This window comes from Serinus canaria, chromosome Z (genome assembly GCF_022539315.1).
Source record: "Serinus canaria isolate serCan28SL12 chromosome Z, serCan2020, whole genome shotgun sequence".
Classification (NCBI taxonomy): domain Eukaryota; kingdom Metazoa; phylum Chordata; class Aves; order Passeriformes; family Fringillidae; genus Serinus; species Serinus canaria.
The window spans coordinates 25,198,138-25,225,904 of record NC_066343.1 but is presented as its reverse complement, the minus strand read 5'-3'; the positions used below and the strand labels follow the sequence as shown (position 1 = coordinate 25,225,904).

The 27,767-nt window shown below is 41.4% G+C and overlaps 1 protein-coding gene across 2 annotated transcripts in view; it reads left to right on the top strand.

Annotated features, from left to right (window-relative positions):
- Nucleotides 1-5,149, top strand: part of LPAR1 (lysophosphatidic acid receptor 1) — a 69,337-nt gene extending 64,188 nt beyond the window's left edge. For both annotated transcript variants that reach the window (XM_030237557.2, XM_009096760.4), the window contains exon 4: nucleotides 3,534-5,149. In XM_030237557.2, coding sequence (XP_030093417.1) covers nucleotides 3,534-3,835 — 302 coding nt within the window. In that variant the 3' untranslated portion in view covers nucleotides 3,836-5,149. The remainder of the gene's footprint in view (nucleotides 1-3,533) is intronic.
- The last annotated feature ends 22,618 nt before the right edge of the window (nucleotides 5,150-27,767 follow it).

Sequence of the window (27,767 nt, the reverse complement as noted above, 5' to 3'; positions counted from 1 at the left end):
TAAATGCTTTTTTTGCATCTCATTCCTGCTGTAAAACATGCGTCTCAGCCTGTAGGGACCCTTCAATCTTTTAAGATGTGCTATTTCTCTGGTTCCCTCAAGCTTTCCTGTCTAATGGCTAGCCATTCACCCCTGATGGGCATTCAGCCTGATTGGCATTTCTTCTTCACCCAGCCCTCTGTGGCCTGACCCACAGGACAGACCTTGGCCATGCTCCATGGGAATGTTCCTTCTGCTGCAACTGAAGAGCTCTTTTAGCTTCTTGCACTGCCATCACCTTTGAAGGACTGCCAGGGCTGGAGGTAATATCCCAAGGTGCTCTCTGTCCAGGGAACAGTGCTCTTCAGCCAGCCAAAGACATAAAGTCTGCACTTTTTTTTAAGTTGGGCTCTCCCAGTGTCATGGTATGGTTATGGCATATCCACAAGGGTTCAAGTCACTGAATACAACAGATCTGCTTTGTATGTCATCGTAGTTTAGGTTTGACCAAATTTGCAAAATGTTAAGATGCACCTGTAAATTACTAACACTGTACTTTAGACTACTCTCAGTTCTGATTCTGAGCAGAAAATCATCAATATTCTGATGTATGCTTAAGGCTTTCCAGTATATGGCAGCGGGAAGCTTTTGGATGTCTCTGTTTTATTAAAGGTGGTATTTTTAGATCTTCATTCTTGGTGAAGTCAATTCACAACAGATTTCTGGGAGGGGAAGAATTTAATCTCACTTCCAGCTTACTTCAACAAATATTCTAAGAGGAAAAAAAAATTCTACCCTTGTTTTCCTTGCAGAAAAATATCATGTTTAACAGATAAAGTTTCCTAAATCTGAAGTATTAAGAGACTGACATTTATGTTTTCCTCTGTACCTAGTTCAAACACATCCTTACTGTGAGTGATGCTTCTCAAGTAATTTCCAGTGTACCAACAGTTAAATAAAAAGTGAGCAAAGCTGAGGCATTTTTGTGTCACCATTTACAAGCACTTAATAAGCTGCCAGAGCCATTAGCATGGGGGGATGTTTTGCTAGGAGCAGAAGGCTGACAACTTGCACAATAATGACTTCCTTCCAGAGCTGGGTGGGAAGGCAACTTTTGTTTTTATCATTTTTCAGTGTAGCCTGAGCTGCACAGAGTAATTAGTTGGTTGCTCAAGCACAGTCCACTTTTTCTTGAGTTCAGCAAATTAAGCCTCAGAATGGAGGTTATCAGACCTGTCTGAGATACTGAGGAGCCCAGAGAGGCTCAGGAACTCCATCTGAGACAAGTGTTCAGTGCAGTGGGCTGCATGTGGATTTTTCTGGATGACTTTAGGGCTTTCTTAGGAGCAAATTCCTATCTGCCTCACCATAGAGCTTTTTGTTGCTGTTTCTAACATATCAAAAATTATGCCAACAGAACGTTCTGTTTTTCCTTAGCAACAGATTAAAAAAAATAATAATTGGAAAATTGGAAGCCTTCAATTGCAACTTTGAACAATGCTATGAGAGCTTTCCTGCTAGCTCCATTGTTTCCATGTTGGACTTTTCTGTTACAGGCCTGGTGAGGATGCTGTCATTGTCTTTTGTTCTTCACTGTAGATCCCATGACTTGCAGTGTTCCCATCTCTGATGTTGTTCTCCCAAGGCAGCCTATAGTGAAGAAAATACATGCTTAAGCTAGAGCAAAGTGCAGTGCTGCCTCACTAGCTAGGAGGCTGAAAACAGCATGCACAATTTCAACAGTGAGTGGTTGAATTTGAATTAGTGACTTTATTTCTGCAAAAAGCAGCTCAGCAGAGCTTTTCTGTGCAGGGGGCAGATTCTATCAGCATGGACAATACTGAAAAGAAAGAGATGCAGTTTTCTACTCTTATGGCAACAGGTACAAGGAAGGGACAAAAGCCTGTAGTCTTTTGCATGGGTTTCAAGTACTCTTTTCTAGGACTGCTGGAATCCAAAAGAGCTGCAAAAAGACAAAAGCTATTAAGCAGGTTTATGTGTTGATGCCACCTCATCGTGGAAGAGTTTCATGCCCATGCTGTCAAATTGCTTCCAGAGACCCTAACAAAGTCATTTGGTGAAAGAGCTCGATGCTTTGACCTGGCAGCTGGCAATTCATCCCTCAGCTTCTTTCCATTGGCGAGCTTTGTTGGTCAGCAAAGCGATAGCCATTGAGTGGCACCATTAGTTGCAAGCAGACTCAGTTTAGGGATGCTTTTTGGAGTTTAAAAAGCCTCTGTGTGTGGTTTCCTGGTTGGTAACCCCTTTCTGTCACCTGGCGTATATTGCAGGCTTTGCAGACTCCTTTGGAAAATCTTCTTCTATTTGATCTAGGTGGGTTTGCTGTCGAAACTGCACAGTTTACAGTAGTCACTGCCCAAGATGGAAATTGCTGGCACCTTCTTGGCAGGCATGGCAAAGTCTGCCTGGTGTGGGAATTGACTTAGGTGCTAGTACTGGAGAGACCATCACTGTAATAAAAACAGGAGCAGTATATAAACAAATAAATATCACAGTGACGGGAGAACCAGTTTGAAAACAGGGCTCTCAGCGTAGTGCTGGGAAGTCCTTATTGCTGCTGCCAGTGCTAATCTCGCTCAGTGTTGAAAAGACTTTGGTTTCCACCTCAGTAAAGCAGACTGAAAAATCTCAGGAGCCCCGTCTTTGTTCTGACATGATTGGTGTGTAAGGGTTTCCCTAGCAGTGCTTATATTTAAAGCCTCCCTAACCTCCTGTAACTCCTACAAGGAGCTACAATCTTCCTTTAATTCAGTACTCCCAATAAAGTACAAAGCATTTGATTTAATTTCTGCATTGAGCTCTGAATTTTGTTCTGGGCTTTGTTCTCCTCAGAGCTTTGGAAAACAGAGAAAGGAGGGGGGAAGCATTTTAATCGGTGTAAAACTCTGTGGCTTTGACACTACTGAAGCCTGATGAGCCTCTGAATTTTGATTGAATAGAGCCCTAAGAAAAGAAGTAGATCCATTGAAGGATGGCATTTCAGTGCAAGAAGGATGTGTGTTTAGGACTTTCCATTACATAATGGGGCTGAAATGGGTTAACAAGACCCAGGCTTTCTTTTTCTTGAGAATTGCTGCCTGCACCACTCTTCTTCTATTACTGATGCTTCAGTCACAGCACTCACAGAAAGGTTTTCTTTGTTGTTACTAGTTTGAGAAGTAAATTGCAGTATTGTTTCTTCTGATCAAGAGATTGATTAGTCAGAGGTCTCTAGCTGAAGGGAAAAAATGTTCCTCATTATCAACTTTAAATGTAAATGTATTTGCCAAGCAGAGTTTCAGATGGTGGGGGGCTGGGGCTGGGGCTTGGGGGTGTGTCTTGCTCTTTTGATGTGCTGCCCATAACCATTTACAGATCTTTGAAATGCATCCCTCTCATTGGGTCAGTGAAAAGGGATTGTGGGAACAGTGCCCCTGAAAGAGAAAATTAACCATTGCTGCTTCTATCTGGATGGTTCTTGTGGTGTTTTGACAAGAAATGGTGTATTAGTATATTTGTAGATTTTGTGTTTTGTCCATTCTTTGTCTTTCTAGGTGCTTTTATAATCTGCTGGACCCCAGGATTAGTCTTGCTGCTCCTCGATGTTTGCTGTCCCCAGTGCAATGTCCTGGCCTATGAAAAGTTCTTCCTGCTCCTGGCAGAGTTCAACTCGGCCATGAACCCCATCATCTACTCCTACCGGGACAAGGAGATGAGCGCAACATTCAAGCAGATCCTGTGCTGCCAGCGCAGCGAGAGCACCAATGGCCCCACCGAAGGCTCGGATCGCTCGGCCTCCTCCCTGAACCACACCATCCTGGCTGGAGTCCACAGCAATGACCACTCCGTGGTGTGACACCACAGCCGGCCCGTGGCCGACAAAGAGCAGCAGGCAATGCTGCGGGCAGGGCGGGCACGTGGCCCCAGGGAAGGTAACCCACTCACGTTTTCTCAAACACTAATGGACTACAAGTGCATCTTTTCCAGGGGGCCTGACGTACCTGCACAGACTGCCCTGTCCACAGGAGTGGCCGTACTGCAAAGCCTTTGATTTCTGCTTTGAAAAAGTAGAAAGTAGTTGCTTTGCAGAAGAGGCCATCAATAACCCACGGAAAGCCTTGCTGAGACTTTGTTGGACTTTGCTGCATCTTGGTGCCAGTTTGAATCAACTCTGATTAATTAAGCTTATACCTGCTTCACTGCATTTACATGTAGCCACTTAGTATTTTTAAAAAGGGAGTAAAGGGGATAAAAATATGCCTATCATTTAATAGACATGTAATATGTATCACCATCAGCATGCTTGTGATGAACATTTTCTGTGCAGGGAGTAAAACTGTGCTCTAGTCTTTGTATCCTTAGTCACACTGTCATAACTACAGTAAAAAGAAAAGTATTTTTTTCTAACACAGGCAACAGGAAGATGAGGGAAACTGACTCTTCTTACCTTCATTACTGGTGTTAGAGAATGCATGTTCCGTGTGTATGCAGATTGTTTTAATTATGAAAAAAAATCTCTTTGTAAAGTCTGCCGGAAAGTAGAAAAACATAGACTGTATTCCAGTGTTTGTTTAGATTATGAAATAAACCGTACTTTAGTCACAATGTATATAAGGTTCTTCTTTGAAGTACAGTATGAAATTTGTAATATGTGAGGGGTACCAAGTTTTTTATGGATAAGTTCTTAAAGTAGGACACATCCTTAAGGCTCTTAAAGGGCTACAGTCAGGTTGGTAGGTTGCTAAAATTATATTTATGGCATATTCTTGGAATGCTTTTTTTATTCATGGCAAAAAGCAAATGCATTTTTAATGGTGAAAAAGAAAAGGTATGTTTTTATGGAACCTTTCTTGTAATTGAAAACAAAACACCTTCTGCATTTTTGCACTGAGAAGTATTTGTAGGGTTCCCTTCAAATGACGCCTCCTTCATTTCAAAAGCAGTGGGCTACTAAGAACCAAGGCACAGTTTTATTTTGTGAAGTTGACACTTTACAAGATAGTCATCCATTGCAAATGACTGGACCATGTTACAGATAATAGACACACGTGTACTCCATTATAAATACCTAAGCTAACAGGTGGGTTTTTTTCATATGAGACTGTTTTGAAGAGAAATGTCACTCATGTGAATATCAGTTACCAAGAATCACTGATATTAAACAAAACTCTGATATTAATATCAGTGATTAAAACAAATCACTGATATTAAACAAAACTTTAAAAATAAAGAGGGGTATATGTAAGCAAAGGTGGGATCTTGCTGGTAACAAAACTTGGGACCTCTTTCCAGGAAACTCTGTGTTACCTAACAATGTAAAATATATCAACAGTAAATTCCTGGCACTGTTCTTGCTATTGTAATTTGTCTCTATAACAGAAAGAAAAAAACAAACAAGACAAAAAAAGGGGGGGTGGGGAGGGAACCAAGGAAAAAAAACCACACTCACAAAAAAATAACCCCACAAAACTAAATAAAAAAACCCCAGAGATATATACCCTTCATTGTACTATACTGGATTGTAACTTAAGGGAGGATACTCTCCTATTTGGACAGGGAAAAAATGGAGGGTGGAGATTCAGCTCAGCAAAATCCAGTGTTTTCAGCATCTCTTGCTTTGAGGAGATGCTTAGATTTTATGCTTCCAAGCAAAAAATTGCTTGGAAGAGAAACAAGTGAACAAATCCTGCCTCCACTGAATAAAGTGAGAGTTATGACACTGCTTTCAGTAAAACTGAAATCCACCTGAACTGTCAAGCTAGTTTTGTGTGGACACTGTGGAAGGTGGAGTAGGTAGAGAGAATAAACATTACATTGTCTGCCAGTTGACCAAGGTTTTGAATATATCCACTGGCTTTGAACAAAACTGGTCATTTTTCTGACTGTATTTGAGAGCAAGTGAATGTACAGGTTGATTTGGTTTTATTCATAGAACTGTCCCGAGAAACAGAAGAACAGGCTGTATGAACTTTTTCATGTAAAAGCATCTGCTTGCTAATCCACTCATATTTTTTCCTTAGTGCCTGCTTGATGCTTGAACTAGTGCAGGTAAGCAGAAGAAAGGAGAGGGTAAGACTGCCTCCAAAAAGAGAAAAAGAATCATCTGAGTGAAAAATAATTTTTTTCTCAAGAGTGCTTTGAGTTCCTTTCTTCCTTGGATCCAGCAATAGCACTTTTTCCTGTCCCTAACATCCTCACAAAAGTAGAAGATCATAGACACTTCAATCTAGGTTTGGGGGTTTTTGAGCTGGGGGTTGCCCTTTCCAAGTGTTCTTTTCACTGCTATTTGCATGCTTTTATTGAATCTCGTCTGGATAGAGTGGGAGGATGATGTTACAAAATAGCAGCAAATCATTTACCCTAGTTTAACCTGCTGGAAGTCTGGTGGGTTTTGAGAAGCCACGGGTGAATAACTTGAAAACAGGAGTGGTGTGTTTGTTTGAGTATGGGTGGGTCCAGAGGCCTCTTGGGAAGACAGATGCCCAAGGAGGTTTTCTGTCATCACTGTGATTGTGACAGAGGGCAGTTGCTGTCCAGGTACATAGTTCAACCCAAGGAGGCACTCAACAATTCAAGAAGGTAAACCTTTTGAACTCAGCAGCAGTTAAATTTCAGTTGTCAGGTGTGTTAATCCAGGAGCATGTCTGACAACAGGTGGCTTTTCTTCTGAAAGGTGAAGTGCAGTGTTTCAGATCAAATGCAGCAGGAGGAATTTTGCTTGCACAATTATGCTAGAGGAACTCACTGAGCATATGGCTGCTGTATAACAATTTGATTAGTGCTTTGTGTTGTTGACATGTTGTTCCTATATCCTTAAGAAATCTGATCTGTGAATTGAGTAGCTCTTTGCAAGCTAATGAAATTAAAGCTCCAGTGAGCAAAGAGAATAAAAACCAGCGCCTGGAATAGAAGGATTCATTTGCTGTGTTCCTTAGAATGGTTCCCAGCCATTTGTTGTCATCTCAGAATGTTTTTAAGTTTTGCTCTTCTATTAAGATTTTCCAGCCTCATTGTGCAGTTGTAGAACTCACTTCTGCTATGTGAAAACATGGTGCAAAGTACTTAGGGAAAAAGATTGCCTCACTTATTTTTACTTATCTCAAATTCTTCAAAAGGTTTTAGAAGACTTCTTAAAATACCAACGATCCTCCCACAGTCATTAAAATTCTTTTGTTGCTGATTGCTTCTGGTCCAAGTAAATCCTCTTGAAGTTCAAATGTAATGGTGTTCATGTCAGCAATTGTAGTGGTGGGAAGTTGTGTATTAAAAGGAATATCATTTGCAGATCAAGGAAAATGTGGTTTTCTACTTCATGTCTTTTCAGTGGCAGTATAAATCTGAAAACTAATTAAAAATATGGTCTTTGAATTTTAATTCTCTGTTGCTGTGATATATACAGAAGCTAGGTAACCCATGGTCAGAAAAAGCCCAACTTTTATAATAAAATATTGAAAATATATGTTTGACATATTGGTTTTCTTGTCAGCACCTTTTTTTTGTTTTGGTTTTTCTGGGTTCCCTTGGCAGCTTCAGGATAGCTTCTGACTGAGATACTAAAAGCTGGACAGATAGAAGAGAGGGCAGACTGAAAAAAGGCTTTTTCACTGATTCCTAAAATTAACCATAGCTCCCTGTCCATAGTGCACCAATAATGGAGTTTTCATAGACAGTTGCCACATTGTTTTTTTTAAATTTGCCTTTGCCAAATAGTCACAGCTGTAGCAACATATAAACAATCAGGCAACAAAGGCTTGGAGTAGGCCACTTGGTGAAAAGGAAAGGGCAGGCCTGCTATCTTCATGGGGCAAACTAAGCCTGGGTAACTTGGATGTCAAAGAGCAAAGAACACGTCTTATGTCCAGTGTTTTAGTTCTCCTTCGTCTGCTAAGTAACTTCTGTATATCAACATAAATTTGTGCCAGTATAGGATTGCACTGAAATTAAACTTTTCACTCCATGGACTATCTTTTGGTCTGTACTGGTGAGGTGGCCAGGGGTTTAACCATGGCCAGCCTGGGTCCCAGGAGCAGTGTGTCTCTGCTTCTGAAGCAGGTTTAGTAGCTTTTTCTGACCTTTGTGTTGCTCCAGAAGCATGCTACCAGATACTATACTTAACTACTGTAAAGCTGTCTAGGTTTTCTGTCTGTGACACTGCTGCAGCCAGCTCTGTCTGCAGTGGGTATCCACAGACAAAAAACATGCAGATTTTTCTGTGAAAGAAATAAAAGTCCACCATGCAGATTGCTTTTACTAGGTGGGATTAGAAAGAACACCACCAATGGAGAGGCTTTGATGCAAACACCCCTGGTCTGTGTGAATCAAGGTGATGCAAAGCCGAGTGGGCAAAGGTGTTTCTCTAGGGCATTGTCCCCACCCTGTGCAGAGGCCTGACCCCATCCCTGGTGTCCCTGTCATTGTTCTGGCTCTCATCTGACTTTGAGACTGGATGTAGCTGGCAGAGGTCAGTCTTAGCAAACTGGCTAATTTTTTCCACTCACTGCAGAGGTAAATGCAGGCTTTTCCTTTTTCTGGTCCTGTTAAGGGCTTTCCTGTTACTGCAACCATACCTGTTGGGTCCTTTCAAACCAGTTCTTGCTGTGAGGCATCAGTCTGTGCTCTACACTGATGTCTGTAAGGGGGGCATTTGCAGCTGCAATCTCATTTGTTCAGACAAATTGCTTGGCTTTTCCATTTGATTGGAAAGGCCACTTCCAACAGAGACAGCTTTACTGACATCCACACCTGTCCAGACACAGCTTCTTAAGAAAATGTGCCCTTATTTCTCCTTCCTTTTTTCCCTCTTAGAGGATTTTCTAAGAAGCTATTGACCCAGCCCCTCTTTTCTAAATCTATCAAGAAGACAAAAAAGAGGTTGATATTTAAAGAAAACAAACAAAACAGCCAAACCAAACCAAACCAATTACAACAAAAACCTCACAAAACAAACTAAAAAAGCCACAAGAAAAACACAGGGCACAAGGATATTAAACTATGCTGTTGTCTTCTGCGGTACATGGAAATCCAACACACTGATAGCTGCCAGCATTTTAACAAGAGCCTCCATGAAATGTTCCCTTTTGCCTGTGATAAAATTCTGATAACCAGAAGTGTATGTGGGAGACTCAGGAATCTGTTAGTTTTTCCTGTTTAAATAAAGCCATGTTTGTAATTCAAAAGTATTGAGAGAGCCAATGAGCTTTGGCAAACAATTTTGTTACTAAGTGCACTTACTGTAAATGTTTAGAGGTTGTATCTAGTACAATAAAGTATTTGGCATGTGTAATATGGAGTGTGAAAGAAATACCCTTTTTCAGGAGAGCTGGTATTTTTGAATGTGAAGGGGAATTAATCAAAAAATGAATCAAGGCACAGGCTTGTCTCTTCCAGGGCATAGCATAGGGCTAAAACACAGGGGCAGCAAAGGGACAGGTTATTTCCAGTAAACCGCTTAATCCACTCTGTCATTCTTATATGCCCACCTTCCTTTCTTTGAAGTCCACATTTGCACCATTTAACCTCAGACCCCATCTCATTGCTATAGAAAAAACATTTCCTGCACAGAGAAGACAAACTTATTGCTTCTTTTTCCTCTTTCTATTCCTTCCTTCCTCCCTCTGCTTTCTCCTTTTCCTTTTGCTCTTCACCTTCCTTTCCTTTTTTTGTGCATGGACATGTTTCTGCTACAGTGTGTCCCGAAGTTGGATTTAACCACAGAAAGTTAACTAAACCAAATCTGGTTGGCTTATAGAAAGTGATGTGTACACACATAGATCTGCATAGTCATAGGAAGAGGGAAGAAGTGAAATAAAATTATTCTTTCAGTGCTGTTTGAGTATAGGTCTTTATGACTGTATTTTTCCTGCTAAATCCTATTTCACATTTTGAAGAAAAGAAGATTTATGTAAAGGGTTCATTAGCCCCTTGCCTTTTGTTAGAGAAACCAATCACTTACACACTGATGAAAGCCAAGTGTCGGCTTCAGCAAAATGACAGAAAAAGAAGTTGGTGTTCCTAATCACTCTAAGCATTAAAAAGTACAAAAATAAAAAATTAGAAGAGTTCAAGTTTTTTCATCTCTCCAGATCCTGGTGATTCATGACTAATGCCTTGGTGCTGGGCTTTCCATGGCATGGCATGTGTAATGTAAAGCAGCCCCACAGAGCTTGATTGCTGGACATAATGAGCAGAAAGCCAAAACATACAATTGGAATATAAATCACTTCTCATGAAAATGCACTGCAATGCCTCTGGGATTTTCTTCTTGAGCCCTGGATCACCATTTGCTGGGAAAGCCAGAGTGTTTATATGGCTATGTGTTAACATTAAATACACAACACATGCAGTGCTGCAGCTCTCAGCCTCAGCGCGCAGTAGGAGAGGCACAGAGCTGGAGCTCTGAGAGCAGAGAGCCAGCACATTTGAGATCACAGCGCCCAGAGCCTGCCGTGCCCTTCCCTGCCTTGCCTGGGCCAGCACTCCCGTCCTGCTTTGTGCCTTTCTGTGCCCCTTCAGAATAGGTGTGTCTGCGTTGGCAGCGCTGCCTCTCATGAGATAGACCCAGCAGGAGCAAATGCAAGTCAGCCTCTTTCATGCTAATCAAAGCCTTTTTCCCCTTAGCTCCTCAGACTTCTCATGGTTACAGATCTGCTACTCCCTCCTCTAATCATTGCATGCCCAACCTCTTGCTGAACATTCTCGTCCACCAGTTCCTCACTTGTGCTGCCTTTCTCTGTGCCTCCAGCCTAAACCATCTCTGTGGCAAGATTCAAGGTGACAGCCAGGTGTTTTACACCACAGATGCAGCTCCTTTGTAATTCCCTGGAGGACAAGGTGGAAATGGAGTTAAAGTCAGTAGGCAGCCTGTCACAAGTGGTGTTCCCTAGGGCCCAGTTTTGGAGCCAGTTTAGTTTAATATCTTTATCCATGATGTCTGAAGGGTGTCACTATCCCTGGAGATTTTTAAAAGATGTGTAGATGTGGCACTTAGGAGCATGGATTGCTGCTGGGCCTGCAAGTGGTAGGTTAATGGTTACAGTCAATGGTCTTAAAGATCTTTTATAACCAAAACCATTCTATTATTCAATGGGAAATAAATAAATACAATATACAGAGAAAAAGGAAGTGAAAAATTGTGAGAGGGAAGAGACAATGAAGAAGATACTCCCCTACTTTCTGTGCAGAATTTGGTTTATAACCCTTTCAAAGGCTTTCTACCAAGTTCAGGAAAGAATTCTTGAATGTTGCTTTTGTTCAAAGGGAAAGAATAATGCCCCTTCCATGGCATTACTTTTTTTGTTTCTGATGGAAAACTTTGTTGTTTTAGGTGTATCTAATTTATGAAGAGATCAAAAGGCCAACTGAAACAAGTAGAAGCCTTCCCATTTACCACCCACACTGAGCACAAAATTAAACTGTTTTTATGTAAATGGTGTTTTACCACTCAAAAGATTGAAGGATGCTTCAAGGATCACTGATTTAAGTTGGGGTTTCTCTATTTCTCTGTTTTTCCAAAGTTCATGATATCTGGATATTTTGCTGCTTATTCTGCCACAGATTTTTAAGTTTGTACATTCTTCTTGTCCTCAAGTGTCTCTTTGCAATCCTGCTTTTCAAAATATGTAAACACTCCTTAGTTCAAGGGAGTTACTCAAAAATGTGCCTGATTTGAGCTAGTCCAGCTGCTACTGCCTTCCAGACCCCTCTCCTGTCTGATCACAGTGAGATCTGATTTTGAGCCACAAATATATGCTAACAAGTGACAATTATTTTGTTTAGAAATTCTTGTGTCAGGGAAAATGTCAGTATCATATATATGTCTCTACATCTAATGCAATGTTCTTCAGGCAAGCTGGCTGCCCAAATGGTGTTTCTTAAAGAGACTCATCAGGAAAACAAACTTTCCTGAGCTGGACTGGGTTAAGGGTTTGAAAAAGGTGACAAACCATTCTTTCATTTTTGAAACATCACTCCTACATCTTTGCACAAATATGCTTAGAGGTGAGCTGTTGTTTAGTCTCCAGATAATCTGTCCTTTTTCCTGCTCTTCAGACATATGCACGCTTGTGCTCCTGAAAAAGCCTGCATATTTTCTATAAAGTGGAAAACCTGATTTTCAGTCCACATGCTTCAAAGCACAAGGCATTCACACCTGATCTACTAGAAAGAGAGTGCACAGGTGAGTGGGAACTGTGAGACCTTGACTGTCAGACCTCTTTGCTTAACAGCTGGTCACATGCACAGTCTGTGTTTTGATGTCTCCTTTGGTCTGAGAGTATCAGACGTGTTTAATGACTTATTCTAAGGGCACACATAAAACAGTCATGACACAGGCAATGATTTCGTATAGCCAAACTCCATGAAAACTTGCAGGACTGGAAAACTTTCAGGAAAAACTTGAAGGATGTATTTTTTTATTTCTATTTTTTACTTCTGTGCAGAAAACTGGAAAACTGTGGGCAGCATTACTGGTTTGGTTTTTTTTTTTTGGTAGGCAAGAACATACCATGAATCTAAGTGAGAGTACCAAAATCTTGGGAAAGCACAAAGAACAAGACTAAAGAAGAGAAGGTATCAGAGTGCTCACACAGTGAACTCGGGATGGGATCCTCTGCACTGTCCTTAAATTGTGCTTTGGCTGTAACTCAGCCAAAAAGCACAGGTGAAATGATGATGTGGCACATGTCCGACCACCAGTGATCTCTGTGACCCAGCTGGAGATGGGCCGGCAACAACACCCTGAGGGATCTGCAGGGTGTATGGGAAAACTCTCTGGGTCTGGGAGCTCAACAATGGTATGTTCACAAGCAGCAAGGAAGGGACGGGTACAACTGAAGTGCCAAAACTGAAGATATTTTTTAAATAAATAAAAGGAGACAAATGAGGGCGCAAAACAAAACACAAAGAGGCTGCTTCAGAAGACCCCAAAGTGGGGCTGACACACACACACATCTATAAATATCTCTCATATAATGTCCTAGAAGCCTTCTGGCCAGTCATGGGCTGTTGATCTGCATGACCATCCCTACCCAGCTGATCCCAGAGTCCTTTGTGAGTCCTTTCCTCCTCACCATGAGCTGCTTTGATGTCATCAGTTGTGGCTTCTTATTTCTTGAGGCTCACTGTTGCTTGTCTATGGTGTGGCTGTGTGGCCATATCTGGCCTGTCCCCTCCAGGCCAAGCTCTAACAAAATAACACACATGGCTTTGAAAATATGGGAGGCTTCTTCCAGGGGTGTGTTAAAAATGGCAGCCTGCTGGCCCCTCTGCCCCTCCAGTGTGTACTGAACAGAGGAACCACTCTGGCTTTCATTGCCTGGCCCAAAGGCTGCCCTGCAGCAGCAGAATCCATCCCACAGCAGGCACTGCCTGCAGGATGTGTGTATCATGCACATAGAAGCATGGTGTAGGATTTTTTTTTTCTGTCTAGCACTTGAGGAGCATTTTAAAAGTTTCTTGCAGCACAGCAACAGCCAAGGTAGACATGTTATTAATAATTATTAATTAGTTAATTATTATTTGATTATTAATTAGTAAGCACCGGTGCGGTAATCCATGGTTTTCCTGGGCCTTATATGAGTCCAATCCGGCTAGCTTAAGACTCTAGCCCACACGGACCCGCATAGATGGAGGTAAAAGACGAGAGGCTCTCTTCTCCATGAGGGTGCAAGTATCCTGTTTATTGGCTTGGGACAGGACACAGGCGATGGGTCACCCAGGTACAAAAGAGGGATTGGAACTCTCACACAGGAGGTTTTATACCCTAGGGGGTGGGGGCGGGGGGAGAGAACCGGAGCCAATGGGATGCCATGGGGGAGGGGCGAAGTACCTGTGGGACAGACCAGGTGTGTGTAACAGGGGGGGTGTGTGAGGGGGAGACCATGTGATGAGGGAGGGGGAAAACCCATCTACTTTACCCAACATGCTCAGTAGAAATTGCCCATCACCAGTGCAACAACTAAATAAACTATTTAGTGCAATACAACACACCAGGGAGTGGTGAAAGAAAAAACATTTAAGTCACCTCTGCAAAAGTCAAGTTCTTGCTTTTTCTACTCATGTTCTAATGAAGAGTGGTATAAAAGGAAGTCTTTATAGCATTGTTTTTTCCCTAATGTCTGTGTTCTGTTCTTTTACTTGCAAGGCTGGCATTTTCAAAAAACATTTGCGCAGCTGAAGAAGCATCAAGTTTTATTAGAGCAATTTGGCTCTTAAAAATTCTAACACAGTTTTCTTCACGAGTGCCTTAAATATTAACAAAGGTGGCTGCATTCGTTTTACTGAGTTTGGGAGAAGACACAACTCAGCTTGTGTCAAGGTATCCATGTTAGTCTCCTACTGCTTGTGCCAGTCCAGGTTAATCTGGTTCAGGAACTAAAAGAAACTGCACTGTAAAAGGCACCTTTGTTCCAGTGTCTTGTATTTCTCTCTGAAGGTATAAGCATTGAAGGAAAAACATCACATCCAGTCCAACATGTGCCAGTGAAATTTTTCTGGTGCAAGGTATGGACTCCTAGGTAGCTCAGACAATTTTGAAAATATTGCTCCTCATCCAAATAAAGTAAAAGAGCGGCCAATATTCAGAGTAAGTGGCTTTACTAGTAAAGTTGCATAAAGCAACCTCCCACATGCTTCACCTTCAGTGAGTAACTCCATAACTGAAACGTCTGGAGATGGTCCAAACAAAACAGTGTGTTTTCCATTAAGTGTGAAAAAAAAAAATTACACAGCGTATAAATTTACAATGAAGCCATGTTGTTTGCTATGAACTAACAGTGACATACATGTGATTTTAGTAAGAAACCCCATAATTTCATTAGTTAACACTGTCTGCAAGTCAAGCATACAGTGAAAAACAAAGCAGATCCAGTCATTCATCAAAGAATTGTCCATCAATAAAGCTCCCAAGCCTTTGCAATCCCACCACCAGTCTGGGTGGGCTTCTGCCTCCTCCCCCTCCTCCTTCTTCCCTAATCATGTCCAGCCCGTTTGCGGCTGGGTTTGCCCCCACAGCCTGCAGTGGAGCACCGCACTGAGGAGAGCTGTGGCTCTAGCCCCAGTGCTTGCCCCTCGCCTGGGGCTCAGTGCCAAAGCACAAGGCTACCACATGGTACGATGCAGCAGTCCAGACACTGTACCACCCCGTGCCTTCCCTTCCGGTCTGCTTCTAATCCAGAGACCCAGGACAAAGTCAACAAATGCAAGGAATAATCAAAAGAAAGAGGAAATACAGCCAGATGAATAAAATATTGTGCCAAGAATCCGAACACAGAAACTGAGCTTGGCTCTACCACATGTTCTACACAACTAGGCAATTAGCCCCCAGTATTTAGGTTTTCTATTTCAGTAAGGGGTATTGGTTTATGGCCTCTGCTCCCTTTCCACCATGAGTTCTACAGTACGGGAAATACCTCTTTGTAATATGTTTTTGCAGAACCCAGAGCAATAACTGAATGTGTTCATGGGAAAACATTTCCAACAGCAGATGAGGCCATTTCTACATCAGGACTCAAGTCACTCTGTTAAACAGTTCTGTCACCCCGCTGACTCACCCTGTCAACTCGGGCGTGAGCTGGTTGGTAATCTTTTTACCTCATTCTTGGAGGAGAGTTTGGACAAGAAAGAGAGAATTACATAAGAATGCAGTTGGACACCAAGAAGTAGTAATGAAGAAGAAAGCAAAATATCTTCACAGATTATAAACTAAAAGGAAAATTATAGAAAAAAATAAAATTAATGGATGAAATGGTAAAGGTGAAAAACTCTTTGTGAATAAGCTTTGCTGAATCACAGACAGGAAACTAATGGGCTGCTAAGCTTGATTTTCTGCAGGCCTGGAAATGAGGAAGCCATCAAAGGACTTGCTGAAAAGTAGGATGCTGAGATAGAGTCCATCAGGAAATGGCCATGTTTCCTGAAAACCTGGAAGGGTTGAGTTAGTCAGCAGGTTTATCATTTAAACAAACCCCTTACAGCTGCTGAGGAGAGTTATGGAAAATCAATGGGACCATGTAGGCCTGTGGAGTGGAGTTGAAGGGGAACCTGTGGTGCTTGGGAGGAGAGAAATAAAGGAATGGGCTTTGCCTGAAAAACAGGGAGCAGAGACATTCAGCTCCAAAATATGACAAAACACAGAGCAGCATCTGTTAGAGCTGGCATAGTTAACAGAGATCCATTATGGAGGATCTTGGCTGGAGCCTACAGCATCAAACTCACTAGCGGGTGAGATGGCTGCTGGATGGCAGCGTGAATCCACAACACTCTATGAAAAAACATTACCTGAATTTTCCCTGGTTTTCTCCCTTGGGGTTATGGTCCTTTCAGGCATGGTGATTCTTCTGGGGCAACCAAGAATTTTTATTCATAAATCCTAAGATGAGATGGGATAAAAAAGGGCTCTGGTGACCAAGACAAACTGACCCTCTGTGTGCCAGCTGCAAGCTCACTGGGACTGATTTCCACCACACTCTTTGCGGGATGGAGGCCAAGCCATCCAGCTGCCAGCCCCAGTTTCCTGTTGTTTTTAGTTCAGCTGGACTCATTACTTTCCTCCCCTTTGTGATGGCTGGAAACATGTTCCTTGCTTTCTACACCAGAGCCAAGGCTATGGCCAAAGCTAGGTTTTGCTGAAACAATCAACCTGACAGTCTCTTCTTGAATTTTGTTGTAACAATTAAGTTCAGAAGGAAGGTAGCACAGTTGCTCAAAATAAGCCTTAGGACAGAGTGTTAATGTCTCTCTGTAGAGACAGACTAAAAGGCAGAAAGGATTTTCCCCTACAAGTCCAAACATAACTGAATGTGAATGAGGCATCCAAGACCGACAAGTTTGGTGCTATTGGAAGGGATTTCCTTATAGCATAGCTGAAAAGTATGAAATTCTAATGGTCTCATGGCATGTGGAAGCCTTCACATTTAAGTTGTTTTGCAAGATCATTGAGTTCAGAGGTCTGCTGTCTCCTCCCAGGACACTAAAGGTGATGCAATGAAAGTATTGCTGACCTCAGAGACTTTTGGGTGGGAATATGCCTGCCGTGGAAGGAAGCAGGAGTTTCACCAATGGCTCCAGGGGCTGAAGCTAGCACAGGCTTTCCCATATTGCCCAGCATCAAGTGTCTGTATGGGTTGTTCAAGACACTCATGATGTCAGCACCCACTCAGCCCTTGGACATCTCCCTGGAAGCAGAAAAGAAGCACCACACCAGGGGTTTACCTGGAATGCAAAACACCAGTTATTCATGTCTACTTTATAAGCATATTTGTCTGTTAGGTAAAACAAGTGCCCTTCAGGCAGGCCAGTGGCCTTTTTCAGGAAGAAAAATAGTATTCTTTTTTTATTATTCTCCCTCAAATTTGCTGCAATGTTCAGTGCACAGGTGGAAACTACTTCTGCAATAAGATCATTAACTTGTTTGCACAGTTTTGCAGATAGCATACCCTGGAAAAATCAATTGTCATAAGTTTTAATTCCTACTAAAATAGATCTTTTAAGTTGTTTACAGAATCTCATGAAATGAAATACAGGAAATGGTGTTGCTATCTCCCAAACAGTCATAGTCTTGTCTCATTTCTCTGGAAATGACAGATGATTCTATTGTAATCAGAAGATCAAATCCAGATGTATGTTTCTAAGACCAAAATCAAAACCTGAGCACTGCGTCTACACTTTTTTAAGTAGGAATTATACCATTTGACATAATCTCCGAAAACTCATGAAAATAAAAATAAAGGCCAAAATCCATACCAATATTCAGGACAAGGGCAAAGTTTCCCTGGACCAAGGACTGGTATTGAGACTCTGAGCTGTCTCTGTGACAGCAAGTGATCAGGCTGTGGAAGGCACAAGCATGGCTGAGGGCCACAGCTAGTTGTGTGAGTGTTGGCCTGGATCCTGGATTTCCTACTGTCCTAATCATTATCCTCATAATATCTTTGGGGTTTTTTAAAAGTGAAGATGAAGTTTGTAATTTGAAATTATACCAATGCAATGTCTGAGGTTTCCAAAGAAAACCTCTCCTCATTATTTTAGATGGAATTAGTGCTAACCTTGTCACAAACAGTGAGAATCTTAAACCAACAGTGCAAACGAGTTTCAGAGAAACATTTTTACCCTACCTCACAATCTCCTACAAAAGTGCCACTACAAATCGTGGGCCATTCATAGCAGACATATTTTGGAGAATTTTCAGTCAGGAGTGGTTGTGAAAAAACTGAAGCTCTGAAATCAGGTAGTGACCAACATCCAGTGGGGATAATGCCAGTTCCCTGGTACATTATCCTCTTGGGAGGGAAGCATGCCTTTGGAGACCCAGTAACATGATGGCCCCCTTGGCAAGAGACAGAGGCACTGCCAATATTATCAGAGGTAGGTTTTAGAGTAAGTGGAACAACCTGCTTTTCCTGTAGTTGTTTTTATATAGTATAGACATTTAAACCTTGTGTTCATAGAACCTGACTATAGAAATATATTTACTTTTCAGTTTTTCAAAAGTGTTTGTCTACCCACTGTTTTTCTAGAAATCTAAAAACACCTGAGAATAACACTATTTACCATTTAGTTTGGTATTCACTGTTTTTATCTGCTTCATAGACAGATAGCCACCTACAATAAATTTTGCATTGGTATACAGTGATTTTCTGTAAGGTATTTATTTTTCAGCAAATAAGTTGGCATCCAAAAATAAACTGAAAAGAAGGATGACCAGAAATACAGGCGCAGTGTTTGGTGTATAAGTTCCTTCTTCACCTCAGGTGGACCATGTGGTGAGCTGTTCCCAGAAGGCATTTCCAAAGTACATGGAAATGCCTTTGTACATCTGCCGAGGGGCAACTCACTCTCTTGTGCGAAAATCCTCATGGTGTTGACATGTTTGTTATGAACAGAGGTCATGGGGTGGTGTGGAGAGAGGAAACCTTAGGGAATGTATAGGAGACTGGCTGAAGGATACTTTTGTTGTATGCTTTATTGGCCAAAAGTATGATCTTAATCAGCTGAAGAATGCTCACCATTTTAGGCATAAGGATGGGTCATCTTTAGAAAATACCTAGAATATCTGGCCTCCAAGAATTATTTTTGGGAATTAGAAGGCTGGGTCCTGTACCTCACCAGCCCTTGCAAATCCCAGAACGTGCCTCTCCCATCTTCAGCTACAGCAGAAGGGCTGAGGGGCCAGAGCTGCTCTGTAATGACTAGCCTTCAGTAAACTCTGAAGTATAAGACAGCAAACTCTGACAGAATAAACAGAAATAATGCAGTTGAATGAGGACGAGCTGCTGGAGGTCTTTCCAGAAATGATCCATCATACATTAGCACAGACATGTCAGGATTGCTGACTTCATTTCCTATTATTTTGTGAATGAACACTTGTAGTTGTTGTGGTAAGGAGAGAACTTAGCTGAATGATGATTCTAGGAAAGGGATGTCACAACAGCATTCACAGTATGGAGAGGTGTTAACAGCAGGAAGGGAGAAATTTTTTGAAAAAGGAAGTGTGGGACCCACAAAGAGGAAATGGAAACTGAAAGCACAGCCTGCGTAAATGGAGGGTTTTCTCTCTAATCCAGGCAGTGGTGTCACTACAAAGTAGTTTGAGAACTACTGCTTTGGATGTTCCAATACAGTGCACACTGTTTTCACCCAGTAAAATGATTCTTTCATGTAGTTGTTTAAAACAACTTCCTCGTGATTTCAGAGGTATCTTTTCCCATAAGATTTAGCACTAACCTGCTTCTGAAATTGGTGCTACAATGCCACTATAGGTGAGGAAAACAGCAAAACCAGTACAAAGAATGTGGTTTTTTTAGAGTATCATTCATCAACTACTATGGCATGAAAATAGCTTTTAACTCATATGCTGACACAACCCAAACACCCAGAAATACTTGTGAATCCAGCTGAAATCTGAGCTCTCAGCAGACCTGAGAGGGGGAAAAGCAGGCAGGCATCTGTCCTGAGGCACCTGAGAGGAGTAAAGAAACGTTGAAGCAGCAATCAGAAAATGTCACCATCTCCCACTAAGAAGTCCTTGTGTGTCAGAGGGCCTCAAAGCACTTTAGAGAACTGTGTCTGTATTGATGCTAGCCCCCAGGATTACTGTGGGTCTTGGGAGAAACAGATCAGACTTTATGTGTTGGTACAGGAGGATGTTTTCATCCACAGCTGTCATCTTTCTGTAGTGAAATGGGAATATGGAAATCCATTGTCATTGCATACCTTAGCTCTGCATACAGAACAGGCAGATTAATCATCTAGTCTGTCCTCTAAATTGTCTTAAAGTGAATCAAAACATTTGCTCCTGAAGAAACTGCACAAAGCACCATAGTCATGTGAGATGTGCTGTAAAAAACCATCCCAGTACTTGGGGCTGCTCATATTGACAAGTCTCTTCCTGCAGCTGGGAAATACATATTTCAGCAATGTGATGGCCAAGGGATTAATGGAAATTCTTGTGGGATGGATTCTCGCAAGAAAGGGTGTTAGGGTGTTATTAAGTGACCTTTTTCCTATAAAAATGTAGAGGTGGTCTGAAAAAATCCGACTCCCTGTAATAACTCCAGGCTGCTTAAATTTAGTTTGACCACTGCAGAAGCAAACTGCAGTGGTCAAACTAAATTGACCATGCTCTTCATCTTCCAAGTGCTTCCTGACACAGTGATGCTCTGACAGTCAGTTCTACTCCCTGTTGATTACTTGCTTTGACCACAGATCCTTCAGGTTACTTTCCATTAGAAAATTTCTTCTGTTTCTGGGTCATACCCTCTGCAAGAGCAGAACATGAAGATGAACTGAACTTTTCTATCTTTCAGAATATTAATTTAAGGTACACATCTCTCTGGCTTGAGCTCAACTCTTAGTCTCATGAAAAAACCATTCATCTGTAGCTCTGGCTGTCCAAAGCACAATTCTTCAAGAATATTCAGTCTCAGGGTTTCTTTGTGTCCAAGTGCTGTAAGAAGAGCAAAAGCATGATTGTGTAAACACCATCTAGGAAGAAACACAGCTCCAGAAGGTGGTTTTCCAATGACTGCTCTCAACAAATTAGCTGCACTTGTCTAACTGAAAATATGCTCATATTGCTACCTTACTCTCTCCTCTGTCTCTCCCTGGCCTTTTTTTCTCCCATCTCTTGCATGTTTTCATAAATATAATAAAAAATTATTCTATTTCCTGAATGCTTCTGTGTCACCATGCACCATAAGGTCCTAAATCCCAAGTCTCTTTACAGAGAGCCCTTGGATACCACCAAGATTTTTGCAGAAAATTTAGACCCCTTTAAGTTAGGGTCAAAGGATATGTTTTGAGGATTTGTTCCAGCAAGAAGAAATAAAAAGTTTGGCATTTACACAAGCAATGATCATTGCAAAATTATACTGGTTTTTATCCCAAAGGAGCCCACCCTACAGAAAGAAGTGAGAATCTTTTCTGCCTATCCTTACATGTTAAAGCAAGAGGAAGTTTGTACTGTCAGAGAAATGGCATGCTAAACTCATAAGCTGCATACTTGGTGGTGTGGAGTGTCACATGTGAGATTCTGTCTCACTCTGTTGCTAAGCCCTTTAAAATGCTTTCGAACAAATGGAGAGTTACTCCTCCATGGACTGATTCAGTTATAAATCTGTCTTTTGGATTGGTGAAGATATGAATCAGGCAAGATATTTTCTGATGCTCTCTGGATTCCATGAGTTGAAATAATCTTGCTGGAGAAAACAAAGTCAGTTCTTTAGGGAGTAGTTAACATGATTTTGGAAAGATGCAGGAGAGATTTGCATTTCCTGGCCATTTTTCCCCCTTTTTTCACAGTACTTTGTTCTCTTCTATTGTTATGTATTAGAATTTCTCCCTTTTGTATTGAACAAGCATTCCTTTTCTGTAGCTGTATGCTATTAACAAAGATGCTGCAGCAGGAATAAAAATAGATGCATAAATGGCAATATAAATATCTTCCCATAGAAGATATTTAGACCCAATATTAGACCCATTGAACTGTGACCACCAGTTGTAGTGATTATAGTGGGACTGAAAGAACAGTTAACTGTGACTTGGGCAAGGAGTCCCAGCTTGTCCCTGCTGCAGGTATGGGGTCACTCCTGTAGTCACAGGCAGAAGATGAGTGCCTACATGCACACAGAGACTGTTCAAATCATAGGGAAATTCTGAGGATTACTTCATACAACTCATTCAAGACTCATTCCCAGCCCAGTTCCTATCAGCAGTCTGGTTAATGAATCAAAATTCTTTGAGTTGGCAACTGTTTTCCATGAAACTGTCCTGGGATGAATTTTTGGCTAGTCACAGAGGCCTGTTTGTGAGAAATAAATTTTCTGAGCAAAGAACTGGTATGGGAATTTTATCACATTGCAGTGGTACAAACATATGCAAAGATGAAAAATTATTCCCAAAGCGACTCTAAAGAAGAGAAAAAATAAAATTACCTCATACCAAATCTCTCCTCACAATCACATGCCTTGAAATTAAAACTGTAGGAAATCATTAGCAGGTTTGGTAATAACTCCCATTCCTTTTAATAAAAAACGGCTGCAGAACTACAACTACAATTCCTATTAATCAGCTCAGCCCCATCAAAGTCACTCTTCAGCTTCTGAAACTTAAAGTTTTATCCTGAGAAAGATTACAGGAAAGTCAAGTCATCCTAGTAGCACAGCTCCATTCTACAGGACTCTAAATATTCACCCACTAGACAGGAAGGGCATCATGCATGGCAGAGCAACTTCAGTTCTAACTTGGATGGAAATTATGTTGGAAAATATTTATAACAGGTTAATGCAAGATTTCAAATGTTTCATGTTTAATGCATGTCATGAAGGATTTCCAATAACTCTGAAATAAGTAAAAGCTACAGGAAACTCACTGTCGTTTGGACTCCTTAAAAATGTATTACCAGTCACTAAGGCAATCTATTAAGGACCTATTAATAACCTTTTTAAAGCCATTTTTATAAGAGTCTTCATGAAAATTATGACCTATGTTTCATTTCTAATCCTTCTTCATCTACAAAAGTCCATGTTTTTGCAACAAATAATCACTGTCTCTACTTCATTGGAGGTCATGACGTGATTCACTTATTTCAAAGGAGACCTTCTGCAAGTAAAGTACAACTTACACTGATTAAAGAAGGCAGAACAAATCTCACACCCCCTGTTATACTAAAAGTGGAGGGTTTTTTCCCATAAAGAAGAAGAAAAATTAGCAAGATAGCAAGAGATAGCAAGAATGAGATGTTTTCAGACAGTTGCAATGCAGAAGTCAGAGCCAGGATGGGTGAGGCCCTGTGCCTGCCAGGCACGTAGGAGCATCAGATAATACACTCCTCCAGATGACAAAAACACCTGCCCTGGCCCTGGAAAATTGTATCTGTGCTCTGACTAACTTCTTAAACTTACCCTGCCTTGTCCTTACTGTTCTGCAGTAAAGTAAAAACCTTCTGTTTGCTTTAACAGAAGGAAAGAGCATAAAAGAAGGCAACAAGATGGTTTTAATAGCTTGGCTCACAAAGCTAGGAAAAACCCCATCACACAATTAGAAAGTCAGATCTTCTACACGCCAGTTCAGATTATTAGAAAACGTTCTGTAGAAACCTCATGAAGAGGTGTTTGGGATAAACTACTTTCCACTTTTTTCTCTGTACAGCTGGGTGGAGTTTTTAAGGACTCAACATCTTGAATCAGCGCAGCAGAGTTCTAAGGACACAGCTGGCAAGGGAGGACCTTCAGAGACTCACTTTTGGGGAGGGAGAGGTTTATAGTAAAGGTTGGTCACAATGGCTGAAACTTGGAAGAAGATGTGTGCTTGGTGCTCTTAGGGGAGCATGAAAGGGAAGTTTCTTTCCTCCAACTTGCCTTGTGTTCAACTGTAGGGTAAAGAGAGGAGCCTGTTTTACTATCTTTTTTTCTCAGATGCTTATCTTTTTTTCTCAGATAAAATTTTCCTTGAGAAAGAAATTGGGTTTTCTTCTCTTTCTGTTTCCTTCTCCTTTATTTACAGTCCCCTTATGAAAGCCCAGGAGCCCATGTGGGTGCATGGCTGTGGAAAGGTCCTGCTCAGCGTGGTTTTCTCTAGTTTTGCATGCTTTTCTGCTTTTTTTTTCAGCTGCATCCCCTCTCTGCTCACAGACCCCTCCACTGTGTGTCATTCATGATCCATACCTGGGCCATCTGTACTAGGGACCTTGAAAAATGAGCCTCTGACGTGCTGGCTTCACATTGTCCCTGCCACTTCCCACAGCCCCAGCTGCTCACATACCACCCTATACTCTTCATGGGCTTTTAATGGATCAGCACCTGGAAATCATGGGGATACATGAGACCATGCTGGGTTTTGCTGGTTTGGTTTCATTTGGGTTTTTTGGTATTTTTCAGGTAAATTTTTCTTAGTATAGAATTTCAGGGCTTGGAGAACTCAGAAACAGTAGTGCCTTCTCCCTTCTCTCCTGTCCCCATAGATCCTGCTCCATTCACATCAGCAGGAAAATGAGGCAGATTAATGTGATTTATGTCTTGAGAAAGTTGGCGTTTTGCCAACAAACCACTTTCTAAATTTTTTGGGTGGAACTCTAACTTGCACTGTGGTTAAGTGCCATGTGCCAGCATGTTTCCTCTTGCTGCCAGAAACTGAACTACACCAGCAAAAGCAAAAGGAGGAAGCCTGAACTGGAGTATAAAAAGCTTTTTACAAAAAAAAAAAAAAAACCCAAAAAGCAGGAAGCAGCAGGCTGCCCAGGATAAATGATCCAGCCCTTGCATGTGATCTGCTTGTAATAAAATAGAAATCCTGAGCCATTTGCCATGTTTACAGCGCCCAGTGGAACAGGGCAGCCCCACTCTTTGCTCTTTCAGAGTCTTTTTGTTCCATGTATTTCCAATATGCTGCCTCTCTGTGCTTTTATCTCTGAATTTCACTTTTCTCCTCTTGTTTCATTTTTGCATTGTGCAGGAGAAGCACAGTGCAAAGCCAAGGGACTAGAAGAGTGGCTGTGGCTCATTCCCATGATGATTTGGTGCAATGCAGACAGATGGCAAAAACAGCTGCTGGCTTTCATAAAGAAAGATGTGTATCTTTTTTTTTTTTTTTTTTTCCTTTCAAAACATATTATGAGTACCTGTGTGAAGTTTGCCAGTTCTGAATTTTCTCAAGGTGTTTAGTACTTTAATTTGATTATTTTGCAACACAGTCTTCAAAAACTGTCCCTGGCTGCTTATCTTTTAGGTCAGACCATCTGAATAAAGATATCTGTGGGTTTTGTCACTGTAACAAAGCAGGAATCCACTTTTTAGTTGGACCATTGAATTATTTTCGCCTTAGGCAAGAGGTAGGGAAGAAAAGAAAGAAGATATTAATTTGATATGTGCACACAGACTTTCAGCCATTTTCCATTTTCACCTTGACCTGTTATTTTTCACCTCTCTTGGCTCTCTTGCCATGAAGTTACCTGTTTGCACTCGACAAATATTAGACATTTTCTTTCTAATTGGCAGCAAGTTTGGGCCCAAAGACCTTAAAGTCAGGTCTTCACCAGTCCCTTTTGCTGAAATAAGGACCTTTCTGGCACTGCACCCACATTTTCAGCATCTCCAGATCTTCATTACACACAGGATAAAAAATAGTCAGTTTCTCTTTGATTATAATTTTTTAATTGATGGAATGAAATAAACTGAAACAGTAGGTCTCTGTGAAATTCCTAGCTTGCATGAAGCCAAAAATGACACATATCAGAGATCAAGCACACTCATTTCTGTACCATTCTGGAATGCACAGAGTTTCAGCCCTTCAGTGTTTTCTGCAATAGCCCTAAGGACTTCTTTCATACTTTCTGCTTTTTACTTTTGCTTCATTTTAACACAATCATGCTATGTAAACCCAGCAATTCAAGTTGCCTTTGAGCATGTGACCTTGTTATAGCTTTTTAAATAGTATATAACATTAAATTTTGACATTAACTTAATATCATTTCTGATTCACTTAATCATCTGATAAGAAAATAAATGCATGCATAAGTGTTTTTTCTGTTCTGTCACAAAGTAGTTATGTCACCTCTTTTTTTGGATCTTTGGCAGCCTCTTTCTTCAGCATTTTGTAATTTCATATGGATGGCTGTTTTGACATAATTCTTCATGTGTAATGAATTACTGTGTAACAGTGTACTCAAACCATGAGATAAACTGAAGGAATATATGGAGACATTGAAAATCTGTGGTGTGAAGTGCAGCATTAAAACCATACTGTGTACAGCTACATCTCTGGTTATGTCAGAGGTGTGATGGGGAGCACAGCCTCTGAGAAACTAAGACAATGCTTGTTACATATTGTTTGAAAGCCCATGAATGAGTGCATTTGCTTTGGTACAAAAGCATAGCAATAACCCTAAACTCAAACATCCAAAAGCTGTGGCATTGCAATAGAAGCTATTTATAATTTAAAACAATGCCTTTAGGGTGCTTCTGCTTGTCCCTCCTCTAGAATTTTTCCAGCATATTCCTATCAGCTACAGAAAAGTTCAGAGCTTATGTCCAGACTCAGACTTAAAACCAGCATTTGCAGATTTTTTATCTGAAATTTTTTATCTGAAATTGAATAAACTGGGATGCTTGCATTTGGAACTAGATGGGGAGGTTACTTTGTGTTACTCTTTCACCTGCTTTTTGCCCTTCCCCAATTAATCTCTGATCACTCAGGTCCCCCGTAGCCTGAAGAGAACTGGATGGCCAGGTTTTACAGGCTGCCTTAAAAGGCCCAATCTGTGGTTTTAAACTGACTTCTTTGCACTTCCCTGTATCAATGGCACCTCTGGGTAGCCTAGTGTCAGATAGAAATCTCCCTGACACAACTCATACCTTTGCAACTTGTTTTTGGACAGACTGTCTCTGCCCTCATATTGAGGGAATTTGCAATGGAGTAGCAGAGAGTTTTCCTAAAGTACTGGCTTGGGGCAGTCTCTACAGCTTGCAGAGGGGGCATTTACTACTTTTGTTTTTTTAAAGGTAATATCAGCAAAGTTTTAAAGTTTGTAGCTAGCAGCATTGCCAAAGTTTCCTCTCCTCCCTTTGGAGGCATGCCTGTAACTTGCAGTAGTGTGTGGTCCAGAACACCGTGAGAGGTGAAGAGTTGTCTACTACTTTTGTAGAATCTTTTCTGACCTCTGGTCTCAGAGAATGCTTTCTTCAGGACCTTGACACTAAAGCATAAACAATACAGGGGTGAATAATCTGAAGGAAGCTCTTGTTTGGAATGGAGGTTGCTGACTTATTGCTGTCCCTTGGGATTTGCTTTGGCTCAGCTCAAGTTCAATCCTCCAAAGTCCTGAACATCTCCTGCCAGGGACTGGGCCTTGTTTTGTTTTCAACTGACCACAGTGTTTTATGGAACTCCTGGAAAATTCCCCCCAGCAATATTGTTTAATTGTTTATTCATAAGTCTTCTTTGGCTAGGGAGCTGAGGAACAGAGGGCATCCAGAGCTGCAAACACGAGCACCTCCACAACCAAAGCTCTGTAACAGCTTCCATCTTGTACAGCGTGTGCTCCCCTCTGGGAGATGGACATTTCCCATTGCTTGAGGCATGTGATGGCACAGAGGCTGTGACACTTCTCTTGCAGGACAGCCACCACTTGGCCAGAGATGGGACCTGCTGAGCAAGGACTGGAAGACCTTGTTCTTCTCACAGTGCTGACTGCAGGACCTCCAGTGCTTTATGCCCTAGACAGGGAAAGGCACCTTTTTTTGCTCTGAATAACACAAGAAGATCACATATTTAGGGCAGAGTTTCTCTCCCACCTGTAG